Source organism: Delphinus delphis, chromosome 3, assembly GCF_949987515.2.
Source record: "Delphinus delphis chromosome 3, mDelDel1.2, whole genome shotgun sequence".
Lineage (NCBI taxonomy): Eukaryota > Metazoa > Chordata > Mammalia > Artiodactyla > Delphinidae > Delphinus > Delphinus delphis.
Window position 1 is genome coordinate 144,979,365 of NC_082685.1, and position 14,171 is coordinate 144,993,535.

Genomic DNA, 14,171 nt, shown 5'->3' on the forward strand with positions numbered 1-14,171 from the left:
CAATGGCCTACTATTCCTTCAAGGCATGTTCTAACTTTTAGTTAGGTCTCACAGTAGCTTTGGGACAAACAAAATCATTTTGCTTATTTTTCCCCCCTTCCCCGAGAGAAGAGAGGATTGGAATACTTTCAGGTACTTGTAGCATGTTTTACTTAACTGATTAGTGAGGGAACCGACAGGGAAGACATAAAGAACAGTTTCCCCAGGTTCTTGCAGGATAAATGTGTATGTGTGTGTGTTTAGCAAAAGAAAAAAAATACTAGGTTAGATGCAAATCTGATTAACCTTCTACGAGGCAATATAACTATAACTCCTCTGTAGTAGTTCTACCAGGTGACAAATCATAGAAACCTATTAATATCTGCAAATTATCCTTAGTTTTACAGGACTGCACATCACTGTGCTTTATCAAGTGTGGCTTGTTGGTCAAATATCCTATGACAATAAAATCTCATTCCCAAGAATATCAGGTGAGGGTGGGGCAGGTGGCTTGCAAACTGCTCTGTCACCTGAGTACTCAGTGATATTTGGACTAGCAGCCGTGGTATCACTGGGGAGTGTGAAAGGAATGCAGAGCCTCAGCCTATGCCTACATGTTTAAAATCAGAACCTGTGCTATAGATTGAACGTTTGTGCCCCCCAGAATCCATATGTTGAAAACCTCATGCCTAATGTGATGCTCTCAGGAGATGGGCCCTTTAGAAGGTGATTAGGTCATGAAGGCTCGTGAACGGAATTAGTGCCCTCATAAAAGTGGCCCAAGAACGTTCCCTTGCCATGTCTGCCAAGTGAGATTACAGTGAGAAGATGGCTGTCAATGAGGAAGTGGGTCCTCACCAGACACCAAATCTGCTGGCACCTTGATCTTGGACTTGCCAGCCTCCAGAGCTGTGAGAAAGACACGTCTGGTGTTTATAAGCCACCAAGTTTATGGTATGTTTGTTACAGCAGCCCGAACGGACTAAGACAACCTGTATTTTAACAAGACATCTGTGTGACTCACGTGCACATTGAAGTCTCAGAAGTGCTGCTTTATAATGATATTTTTAAAGATCAGGCGCTTAAACAGTTCTCTTTCCAGGTTCGAGATACATATTTTTTCCACCATACTTGCTACAGGCCACACTAGGTCAGTGGTTAGCCCAGGTCTCAGCCCTCAAATGAGCCCCCGATTCTAGTCACTGGGCCTAGAATGACAAAGTCCTTTCGGCCAGCTCCAGGCAGATCGTCACCCTCTGTGCAGCAGTCAGCTTCTCCTGCTTCTGGATGAGGCTTTGGGATTAGGGTTTCTGTAGGAAGTCAACAGGGCACTTGGTTTGGGACCTCGTTCTGCCACTGTATGTGCTGGTGCTTTACACGTATTATCATGTTAACCCTCACAAGACTCATACAAGGAGGCGTCACTGTCCCCATTTTCAGAGAAGTGCCCAAGGTCACATGATTAGAAAACACACAGGTGGGAATTGAAATCAGCATGATTACAAACCCTTCCTTCTATGTGGTCTCCTGTCACTTACCCACTGTAGCCTGCGGTTTTCTTATCTAATTCAACTAGACGAGCTACACACGTCCTTCTACCTCTGAAATCTTTGGATTCCTTGATATATTGAACTCTTATGAGCTTCACTGCTGATTAAGAGGAATTCTGTAATAATAAATATACTCTTCAGAGCTCCTCTCTACTGTTTGAGTACCCAGCCCACAGTTCTCACATCATTTATCACAGTTTTTTTTAAAGCAGCTGTTTACTTATCTGCTTCTTCTGTTTGTAACTATCTTCTGAGGAGGAGACGATTGGGCTCCTGTGGCTTATTTATGCTTATATCCCCAGAAGTTAGTAGCGTTTTTTTATATATATTTAGTACTCAATAAATATTTATTGAAGTACACGACACTAGTGGACGCAAAACTAGACTAGGAAACCCTTCAATTGTAGGACTCAAGTGTTCGAGTCAATATTTAATATAAATCCATTATGTTTATATCCACATGTTTGTATTCATGAAATAAAGCCACCATTCTGTTGCACAGTGGAGGATTTATTTCACACATCAGTTCTTTCAAATGGGTAGGGGTCTTCTGTTCTATATTTTCTCTGCTCAGTGGAACAATAAGTTTGAAAGAAAGAGGCACACATGATAGGAGAACTTAATGGCATATGACAACCATTGATCTAGTTACAAATGATAGTTTTGAAAACGGAATGTGTAAGTTTTTCATAGGGTTAATTAAGATCAGGGGTTCTCAGCTGGGGCCCATTTAGCCCCGTGAGGGACATTGGGCAATGTCAGGAGACATTTGTGGCCGTCAAAACCAGTGGAGAAGTTGTACTGGCATCTAGTGGGAGAGGCCAGACATGTTGCGAAATATCCTACAATGCACAGAACAGCCTCCAAGGAAGAATTATCCCACCCCAAATGTCAGTCGTGCTGAGATTGAGAAACCCTGGTTTAGATAGACCCTCAAATAGTGCTGGGCTTTTAGTACGTTCTTTTCGGTTGAGTGCTTGACTCAGCACACGACCTCTGACATCCACGGCATCTCCACGATTGAATAAAGAGCATCACTGTCTAATGGCGATCCAGACGCACCATATGTCCCAGAGCTGCCCTCTGAATCAGCAACAGTGTGACCCCCTCAAGGGCCTTCCGTTCTCGGAGCCTACCAGGGTGCCCACCATCCAAACAGGTCACTGTATGTGCCACTGATCTGTTTATATATATGCACATCACCCATAACTAGGCCACATACTCCTTGCTGGCAGAGAACATGTTTTTTCACTGCACCCCATTGGCCACCATTTCCCATAATTCCACCTTAAAATGCTTTGTCACTCAGGGCATGATAATGATGCCGTCTTTTTGGAATTCAATGGTTAAACAGTTGTTTATCTGTAAATATCCTCTATGATAAATTGCAACTAGACAGACTGTGTAGTCACCAGAATCATCCATTCTTCCACCATTCTGGATAAATTGGGATTCATATTATTTGGCGTTCAGATCTGTGTTCCTGGGGTCAGAGTTTATGTAAGTTTAAATGTTTAGGGTTAGAGATAGAGAATTCCTTAAGCTCTGTTTTCTTCCTTGATTCTCTGATTCGTGGGGATGTTGTCTTTATCTGGGAAATAAAATGGAGCCTTCACTCACACAAGAAAAATAAAAACAAACAAACAGAGAGCTGATCTGACTAGGTAGATATTTGTCTTTGGTAAGGCATGATGGGAGGTTGATATGTAAAGGTATTTGCCAGAGGATCAGCCCTACGAAAACTTGTGATGTAGGTAGAAGGTGTGTTTGGCATTCATCTGCTCACTTCCCTGGACAGCCTCCCACCCCATGGTATACCCCCGCTGCAGCCCGGTGTTCTCAGACGTCACTGGTGCCTGCTGCCAGAAGGACCATCTGAGGAGCACTTAGTATTTGGGCGCTGAGACATGCAATGTCTTGTCTGTACCAGGAGCACTTGCTTTCTAAAACAGGAACCCAAGAGAATGAATCACTAATGGTAGAATTTCAAATATTAGACCATAAGGGCAGGATCGATTTTGAGAAGTCCTTCCTCCCTCAGGTCACACTGTCTTTAAGTGTAAGCAGGTAAAGAAGGCACCAGAAAGACTTCAGGTCCAGGTCCTGTGAGAGGATAAGATTTAAAAAGATTCATATTTAAGCTTTTGTTTTATTTTTCTGTGGCTGTCAACTGGGAACAAGTACCTTTAGCTTTTTTTTTGTTTTTTATTTTATTTTACTGAAGTATAGTTGATTTACAATGTTTCAGGTGCACAGCAAAGTGATTCAGTTATACATATATGTATATATACTTTTTCAGATTCTTTTTCATTATAAGTTATTGCAAGATATTGAATATAGTTCCCTGTGCTGTACAGTAGGTCTTTGTTATCTGTTTTATATACAGTAGTGTGTATCTGTTAATCCCAAACTCCTAATTTATCCCTCCACCCACACCTTTAGCTTTTCATAGATGAAAGAAGACAGATTCTAAGGCTGTTAGGTCTCTGCAAACTTGTGTCACCCTAAGAAGCTTATTAATAGATCAACAACAATACATAATTATATTTTATTGCAGTCAGAAACTGGTTTTCTTTGGAGCCCTTTAGGGCCAGGACTTTTAGTTCTTAAGCAGTGTTGAGAGTGCAGTTTAGAAAGCTGTAGGACTTCAGATGGTGGTACTATTTACTAAGCGCTTACTGCGTGTCTGGCACTAGTCCATTTTCCAGTCGTGACCCTACCAGTAGGTTGCTTTTTTATTATCATCCCCGTATGACAAGTGAGGAAGTCCAAGGTCACAGCAAGTGCATGCTAGAGCCAGGCCTTGAACCCATGCTTCCTGGCCAAGGTGTCTTAGCTCCTCCCATCATAACCAGGCTGCCTACGCTGTCCTCAGGGAGCTTTCCCACGGAAGGAAATGGAAAGAGACGATGCTTCTAAATAATGCTAATACAGCTCTTGCTTGCTTGCTTTGCAGGTTTGGGAGGTGCCCTGGGTTACCTTTTGGGTGCCATCGACTGGGCCCACCTGGAACTGGGAAGACTGCTGGGCACAGAATTCCAGGTCATGTTCTTCTTCTCCTCGTCGGTGCTCACTTTGTGTTTTATTATCCATCTGTTCAGTATCCCTGAAGCCCCGCTTAGAGATGTTGCCAAGGACATTCCCCCACAGCAAGCCCCTCAGGACCTTGCATTGTCATCAGACAGAGCGTATGAGTATGGGTCTATTGAGAAAGTTAAAAATGGTTATGTACACCCAGAGCTGGCGCTGCAGGGAGAAAAAAACAAAACTCCTGCTGAACAGGTAAAGATGCAACTTCTTTTTTATTACCTTAGGAAAAATATTCTTGTTCTTGTCTTTTGTTCAGATTTTTAAAAATTATTCTTTGTCTTTGTTTCGTTTGCTTATTTGATGCGAAAAGTCTTGTGAATCCTCAAATCCCCAGTAGCTATTATCCTTTGGAATTAAAACTTTGCACCTCATAGAAAAATGTGTGCATTTTCTTCTAGTCCTCCTGTCTCTTACTCTTTTCAGACCGTCAAACCAGGGAAGATGAAGCCAGTTGAAAAATGTAAGGCCGTAAGAGAAGGCTTGAATCATCCTCAGGACACAAGAAGTATCTTCACTTCTTAGATTAGGATTATAAATTTGTATTCCAGATAGCAGCATCCCTGGGTAGGGAACTGGAGGAGCTAAGAGGTTATTGGGATGAAGCCTTCATTTTATCTTGATCACACAGTAAATAGAGAAAAGATGAGAATATAGGTTTCCGGAGACCTGCTTAAACCTTTGCGGCTCCAGGCTACCTGGAGGAGAACGCTCACACTCCCTGCTGATCTCAGTTAGGATGGAGCCCCTCGCTGTGCAGTTCTGCAAGGCAGCACGGGAATCATGGAAGAGCCATACGATGGAACCCATTCGATCATTAAAGGATCTGTGTGTTTTTGAAGATTTATTTAAGACATAATATATCAGATAAAACACACATACATATACAAAATGATCTCCACTGTGGGAAAAGCTACGCAGATCCAGAGAAAAAATAGAAAGGATATATACCCAAAATGTTAATTGAAGTTATTGTCGCTGGGTGATGGGCTAACAGGTGGTTTTCATTTTCTTTTCTAAACCCTTCAGTCTATTCAACATTTCTATAATAGACAAGTATTACTTTGAAAATAAAGAAAAATAATGTCAGGGTTTAAGGAACAAAACAAGGCAGGGTTTACTAAAGATTAAGTAGCTATTATAGATTATGCCTGCCTCTTTGCCCTATTGATAGATTATGACTTGCCCTCAAAGCGTCACCCAGCAGAGGCTGTCTTATTCTACCCCGAGGCTGTTGTGATGATCAAATGAAATCAAGTGAGTAGAAGTCTTTTGAAAGGCATAAAACCCTCCACACCATTAAGACTTGCATCAAATGTAATTAACTTGTATTAGTATGTGCCACACGCACAACACTGTAGGCTCTGAATGGTTCTATTATGTGACTTAAAAAATAAAAGCAAAACAACATAAGAAAAAAAAAAAAGAGAAACATATCTTAGGCTCAAAGCCAAGCATCTGACACCTCTATTCCAGAAGTGCATCTTGGGAGCTTCCAGCTGAGCAATGGGTGTCTCCGAGGTGTCAGGGCCAAGGCCCTGGCCATCTTGTTTGTCAAAGTCATTACTTTCCAAAACGAGGGTGGCTATGCAATTTGAGAACTGGGATTTTTTTTTTAATGGCAAGAGGCCTGAGTTATTTCATTTATTGTTCAAGCTGGATACCATAAAATCCATCTCTAGTTCCTCCATGCCATCAGTTACTCCCTCCAATATTTAGTCTCCTTCTGGTGGCACTTTTGTACAGTTCTCTCTCCCCCTGATGGCTCTGTGCCTTTTTCACTTATAAATCCATCACCACCCAATGTCCAGTTGACAAAGGTGCATAACGTATGCAGTAAAACATTTCCCAGCGGCTCAGAGTCATTGCAAGGGCTTCACAAAGGGAATTGACACGTCAGTGAATAAGAAGCCAGCTGCATTTTCATTCTGAGTTAAAATACCCAAAGGGACTTTAAGTATTTACATTCACAGCTTTTACAAAAAGACTAGGCACAATTTTGAAGCTCATATTTATTTTTGGAAGAAAAAAAATTAGGTTAACAATGAAAGCAGGCTGAAAATTATGTGTAAGGCAGAAGCATAAATTAATGTTTGGAATGAGACTGAATACTTGCTGGTCAGATTCACTTTTTAAAATTTTGAATTTTTGGAAAGAAAGTGAAGATAAATCACTTTGAGGTGTGAAAATCAGGCTGTTGTTTCCCAGTCTATACCTTTAATTGCTTCTTCCTGTGGTCAAGGAGAAAAGTAATAGTTCTTCATTGGATTTCTGTTATGGTCACCATTTATTTTGACAAATACCATATTCTACATGCAGAAAATGTTTATTTTTCGTAACTCCAAGGTAATGTCTATACTTTTTAATACTGATTAAGTATAAAAAAATCAGTTGAGGCATAGTCATAAATACTACAAAACTGATGAATTAAAAAAATCAACTTGTACAACGAACCTACAATGAGTAAATATAATTTTCTGCATCAAAGAATAAAAAGCATTATCATATAAGGTTAAGAGCTATGAAACAATTTGCTATTACAGTTAAAAGAGAAAATCTCAGGAGACTGTCTTATAAATAAACGAGCCAGGACCCAATATCATTATGTCAAGACTCAGAATAAATAAAAATCTGACGAGAAAGACCCATTACCCCATCATGGTTAATGTTTATTGTCTCAGGGTCTTCAGGGCAGGTGATCGCTTCATATTCCTGAGGTTTCTTTCTTCTCTCATATGACAAGCTATTAAAGGCTCTTTCCTTTTTTTGTATTTCAAAACAGTTGTGTCAATAGTTCAAAAGTTTTCATTCTCTCAAGGCTACTGATACCAATAAATTATAGCCTCTGGTTTTAAGGTAATTTAAGTCTAGATTAAAGAACTGTGGGCATATGTAGTGATTGTGTGTGTGTGTGTGTGTGTGTGTGTGTGTGTGTGTTCTACAATGTTCTCACTTCTGACTTGACATAGGGCTCGTCTACACCTGTTGGCTGATGGCAGGATCCAGAGAAATAAACTAGGAAGAGGTACCTGGCCCAGAGCAGGGAGCTGATTGGCTCTATGTGGTAGTTTTCTGTTGCTACATAACAAACTACCACAAATTTAGCAGCTTAAAACCGTACCCATTTATTATCTCACAGTTCTGTAGGTCAGAAGTCTGGGTGGGCTCAGCTGCATTCTCTGCTCAGGGTCTCAAAAGGCAGAAATCAAGGTGTTGGTGAAGCTGCCTTCTCATCTGGAGGCTCCAATGGGGAAGAATCAGCTTCAAGCTCATGCAGGTAGAATCCAGCTGCTTGTGGTTGCAGATGTCCTTGTTTTCTTGTTAACTGATGATGGCCAGGGATCACTCTCATTTCCTAGAAGCCACACCCAGGTCCTTTCCATGTGGCCCCCTTCACCTTCAAAGCCAGCAATTCTTGAGCTTTGAGACTTTCTGGCTTCCCCTTCTGCTCCCAGCCAACTGGGAGAAATATAGAGAAAACTCTATGTTTTTTAAAGGGCTGATGTGACTTGATAAGGGTCACCCAGGTAATCTCCCTATTAATTAACTCAAAGCCAACTGATTAGTAACCTTAGTTATATCTGCAAAATCCTTTTGCTGTGTAACGGAACAGAATCATGAGGATGGAGATCATAGAGGCCATCTTGGAATTCAGACTACTACATTTTAAGAGTCAAGAAAGAGGCTTCCCTGGTGGCGCAGTGGTTGAGAATCTGCCTGCCAATGCAGGGGACATGGGTTCGATCCCTGGTCTGGGAGGATCCCACATGCCACAGAGCAACTAAGCCCGTGCGCCACAACTACTGAGCCTGCGCTCTAGAGCCCATGAGCCACAACTACTGAAGCCTGCGCGCCTAGAGCCCGTGCTCCGCAACAAGAGAAGCCACCGCAATGAGAAGCCTGTGCACCTCAACGAAGAGTAGCCCCCTCTCGCTGCAACTAGAGAAAGCCCACGCACAGCAACAAAGACCCAACGCAGCCAAAAAAAAAAAAAAAAAAAAAAAAAGTCAAGAAATCTAAGAATTATAACCATCTAGGGGCTGGCTTAGATCTATGCGCTTCATCCTCAGCAGTGGTTCTGTTGTTCAAAGATAGGAAGCTAGATATGCCTTACATCTTGGCTCAAAGCAAGCTTTATTTCCAGTCCCTTCACCCTCATATCCCCAAAGCCCTGTTCCTGACCTGAAACGGCTAAGTATCTGCACGTACTTAACAGAACACCTCTTATGAGAACACTCAATGGAAACCTCGGCACCATGCCCAGGAAGTGCGACCTCGTGTGCTAGTCTACTGACAGATACATAACATGGCTGTATGCTTTGCTCCCACAGCTGGCTGTGTGTCTACACTGAACGTCACACCTGTTTGCTGTTTTATTCCAGACTCGGAGGGCAGTGACCGTGAAGTCACTGCTGAGGGTGCTGTTGAGCATGCCTCCCCACTACCGCTGCCTTTGCATCAGCCACCTCATCGGATGGACCGCCTTCCTGTCCAACATGCTCTTCTTCACAGACTTCATGGGCCGGGTAAGGGGCATGTCTGTGCACACGCTCATTATCTCACACACCTGTCCCTCCATCAGCACCTGTGGAGCTTCTGAGCCAGCCTCTAAGATGGGCAGAGTAAGAGTGTAGGAAAGAGTACCTTCAAGGAGCTGGCTTACAGACAGATTCCAGAGGGAAGTTACTACACCCTACACAACTAGAGGACACTATGCGATGGGACCAGTACTTGATCAAATACAACAAATAAGGAAGAAAAGTCAAGGTGAACTGTAGCGGTCACAGCAGGCTTAATAAAGGAGGTGCAGTGTGATTTGGATCTTGAAAGGTGAGAAGGAGTTGGAGAGGGAGGGGTGAAGGAGAAAACATTCTAGGCAGGCGTAGGAATGGCATGTGTAGAGATGAGTCAGAAGCCTGTTGGTTGTACCAGAATATGGGTGGCCGGGTTGCCTATGGCGGGTAGAGCCAGCTGTTAGGCAGAAGGAGGGGTGTTAAAAATCCAGGGGGATGTTGTTTAGACTTTATGCGTTAAGACCTCCTGAGGGTCCTTGAATGGAGGTGTGAAAGGATGAAAGGGTGACGTGCTCATGGGAGAATGAGGTCTGAGCCCCAGGAGGGGGTGAAGAAGCAGAACGTGTGAGAAGGGGTCCTTACCACCCTGCACTGGTAACTCAATGGCCCCACATCTCTCTTGCAGATCGTGTACCACGGGGACCCCTACAGCGCACACAACTCCACAGAGTTCCTCATCTACCAAAGAGGGGTCGAGGTTGGATGTTGGGGTTTGTGCATCAACTCTGTGTTTTCCTCACTTTATTCTTGTGAGTCTCCTCCTCCTAAGGATGTCTTCTACGGGCTGGCGGAATCTTGGATTTTATACATCTGTATTTCTATATTTATTTGTTTGCTCTCTAAGATGCCAGATTCTTGATAAATATATATGGAGGTCAGGAAAAACTATTTCCTTAGAAAGGACCGCATCAAGTAGCCTTTTCCCTAGTGAATTCTGGGTATCATTTTCCTCAGTGATTACTTTGTACTTGCAGTCGGTGGGATCCTAATCAAAATACGTTGGAAAGTAACAGGAAATCTTGTAAACAATATGGTGAAGTATTGGATGGATGGGGGGTAGTCACAGCCAAGATTACTGATTAACGCTAGGTCTGTGTTCTGCTGGAATAAGGGCACTGGTAGCGTTTCATAGATGTGCTTATCAGTCTTGACAGAAAATGAGGGATGGTTAATATGCTAGGTGACAAAATGAACATATAAAATAACTTCAGCTCAGATGGGCGGGTATGTAACAGGGCCACTCTTCCGGATTGAGAACAACAGCTTACCTTCTCAGACACCAGCTTTCCATGGGGTCTGGAGTCTGTTAACCCCCCTTGGCTAAGATTACCTGTGAGGACACTGTAAACAAAGGGAATTCTGGGATTGGTTTTAAATAAGTCCAAACGGATGTACTCCAACTCTAGGGCATCACACAGGCTTGTTTTGTGCTGGCTAATTTGGAAGTCTCCAAGGGCTGTACACATTGAATTAAGTAAAAACTCTGGCCTATAAAACGTATGCAGGTCCCGCATTTGGAGTGGAAATCTGAGAGCTTCTCCGGCATTGTGGGGAGAATAGCTGGTCCCCAGGGCAGAGCTCCAGGCTTTGGACAGGCCCAGGGGACAGCAGGGTATGGCCGAGGTTGGGGGGGAGGCGTTGGGGACAATCCCTGTTACCATTCTCAGGGCATCATTCTGTCACTGAACCGTGCTTCTTGTGGGGATGGAGGCTGAATATCTATGATGACCCCTAGTCTGGCATTTAGCCCTTTGCTAAGCCATAGCACAGTGGGAAACCTGCTTCGAGGTCAAGAAAAATCTCTTCAAAGTATAGCACAGTTGGGAAAAGGGGACCTAATATAAGCATATTCATGAGCCCAATCATCATAAAACCATAAAATTCATTACTTTCAAATGTATGGTAACCAAGTAGTGGTGGCTTAAAGCTTACGTTTCCTCAGCAAACCCATTTTTCCCCCTTAGAGTGAACGAATTAAGGAAACTCCAGGCTGCTTGCTTCGGCAGCACATATACTAACAGGAAAGAAAAGAAAAGAAAACTCCAGGAGGACGATTTCAACTACCTAGAATCAGGGAGTGTTAGACTGAAAGGATTTAATAAATTATCCATCTCAATCCCTTTGTGCTTTCAAGAGGTGGGGGGAATATTTACCACTATTCTCATTCTTGTAAGAGGAAAACATTTTTCTAAAAGTCATTAGTATTTGAATTTTGTGTCAAGTTTAACTTGTTTTCCTCAAAAAATTCCCTTCTAGGGACCCTTCCATTAGTCTAGTCTGAGTTCCTGTATGAATTTCATGGCATTTGAAAATCAAAAGCATGTTATTTTTTAGAGCTTTTCCAGTTAAAATCCCTGTGTATAAAGAATACCTACTATATGAATAATTTTCCAAAGTTATATTAATGCATAAATCTATGGGATCCCTATCACTGTGAATTAGAACTAAAATTTTCTTTATAAAATACCAACCAGCCCTACCCAAGGATCTTCAGGGGCTCTCGTGCCCATAAGATAGAGTAAAAGTCCTGATCTGGGCACTCCGGGATTCACAGTTTGGCCGGGCTCACACTTGGACCTTTGTCACTCCCACGCAGGAACTCCTCCAGTGACCCACTGCACGGACGTTCTCACCTCTATGTATTTGCTTTTGGTTTCTTCCACCCGAACTGCTGTTTCTACCTCCCCACCCAGACCCAACTCCAATATGTCCCTCTCTGTGCAATCTTTCAAGTCTTTCCCTCTGCACTCCAACCCACTCTGGGCAGAATCAATCATTTCCCTCAATTCCAGAGCACACCAGATAACCCTGCGTTCTGGACTCATCACATAACATCAGGCACAGACCCAGAATTTCTATCCAGACAGAGCTTAGCAGGGCTATCTGGCTGCTGGGCGGGGCATGGGGAATGGTGATAACGGACTTTTTTTTTTTTTTTTTTTTTCCGGACTTGTTTTTAAGCTCCTTTGCACAGCAGGCACACTTAGGTCAATGAGTATAGCCACGCTGAGTACTGAAATACAGCCAATTGTTCATATCATACACTACTATCCATAGCTGGGGCTTAAATCAGTCATTTCCGTACAATCCTAAGGAGAGGCACAGTATGAGTTGGCGTCAGACCCAGCAGAGGACAAGTCAACTTGGCCCTTAAACTTACTGCTTTCTCTTTATGAATAAAGCATTCTTTGCGAGACTTTCCATCTTCGTAGTGAAGTTAGTTATGTTTCCAAATATCTCTTTATCCTCTTTTGCCTCCTTCCTGGCTGGCCTGTACACGTAGTGAGAGCATTTCCCTAATGAATACTGATGGTTATCTTTTAGGTACTGAGACAACTTAGATGACGTTTTCCGCATAAATGTAATCATTAAGCAAACAGAAACTGACCTAAATTTATACTGCTTTTATTCTCAACCTTGGCAACAGCCCTCCAAGCATGGCATGAATTTAACAGAGGAAGCACTGTTGCCCATTTAACATTTTCAGAATTCCATAATTGATACAAATGTAATAAATATTAGGTTTCTTGTCTATGCAATGTAAATCCAATAATTATTTGAACAGATATGGAAAATTTCACTCTTGAATAGGCACATTTCTAGTATCTATCATTTGTGTATCCCCTGGGTCCATGTGTTCCAGTAGAATGGGGCAGAGGAAAGACAAGGAAAGTACGGATTAAAAGCCATTTGCAGCAACATGGGTGTACCTAGAGATTGTCATACTGAGTGAAGTAAGTCAGACAAAGAGAAATATCGTATGATATCACTTATATGTGGAATCTAAAAAAAAATGATACAAATGAACTTATTTACAAAAGGGAAACAGACTCACAGACTTAGAGAAAGAACTTATGGTTGCCGGGGGGGAAGGGGGAGGGGGGAGAGATAGTTAGGGAGTTTGGGATTGACATGTATTATGTAACAACCTAAATGGGAAAATAATTTGAGAAAGAATGGATACATATATATGTATAACTGAATCACTATGCTGTACACCTGAAACTATCACAACATTGTTAATCAACTATACTCCAATATAAAATAAAAAGTAAAAAAATAATAACCAATTAAAAGAGGAAGATAAAGGTTTTTTTTAGGGATTTTTCCCTACTGTGGTGGAAAACATAGTAAAATGTTTTAAAGCTGTATTTCCAATTTTAAAAAATGAGCTCTACCATGAGTTCTTTATGAGCAAGCCAAGTTTACCTGCTGGGAGGGGACCCCAGTTAAGAGTCAACCATATTCAGCAAGCTCTGTATTTATTGAAGTAATGATAGCCACCATTAACTGGGTGTCTTCTGTGTGCTTGGCACCGGGCTGGGTGATTTCCTAGACATTTTACTTCATTTGATCCTGATAACAACCACCAAGAAGGGTTTTGTTAGTTCCATTTTCTGATGAGGAAGCTGAGGTTTTGAGAAGTTGTGGAACTTGCCCATAGAGGGTGAAGGCACCAGCGAGGGGGAGGACCCCCTGACCAGCCTGGGAAGGGCTGGCAAGGCAGGGAGAGCATCTACAGGTGATGTATGTTCTTTACTTCCTTCTCAGGTTGTGCAGATGACATTTAGGTGGGGCAAAGAAACTGAATGAGTTGGATCATTCTGTGCAATCTGGTTGTGTTAATTTCCTCCAACCTGACTTTGGGCTGTGGGGCTAATAGAGACCTGGATTGTCATTTTGGTCTTGTTAGGCTAGATCTCTGTGAATCGGAAAGATACCCGCTTTTCTTCCATGGCTTGCTGCCCCAGGGTCCCATAACCAAGGCGGGCTTTTCAATCGCCTCTTTTGCATCCCGTTGCTATTCAGCTCCCCAGTACACAGTGCCTGGTCCTTCCCTGCAGAAAAGAAAATCAACCCAGCAAGGCAATCTCCAGCTTTTCTTTACACAAAGGATTCAAAACTTATTCCAAAAGCCAGCTGTTTTCAAGCACAGATAAGGAGGTTCTTCTGTTCCTGACTCAGTGTTAAAGGAAGGCTA

At 42.5% G+C, this 14,171-nt stretch overlaps 1 protein-coding gene across 1 annotated transcript in view; it reads left to right on the forward strand.

The window, feature by feature from the left end:
• Nucleotides 1-14,171, forward strand: part of SLC45A2 (solute carrier family 45 member 2) — a 36,219-nt gene that overhangs the window by 16,755 nt on the left and 5,293 nt on the right. The window contains exons 3-5 of the mRNA XM_060009621.1: nt 4,486-4,811; nt 8,999-9,142; nt 9,816-9,939. Of these exons, the coding sequence (XP_059865604.1) occupies nt 4,486-4,811; nt 8,999-9,142; nt 9,816-9,939 (594 nt within the window). The remainder of the gene's footprint in view (nt 1-4,485; nt 4,812-8,998; nt 9,143-9,815; nt 9,940-14,171) is intronic.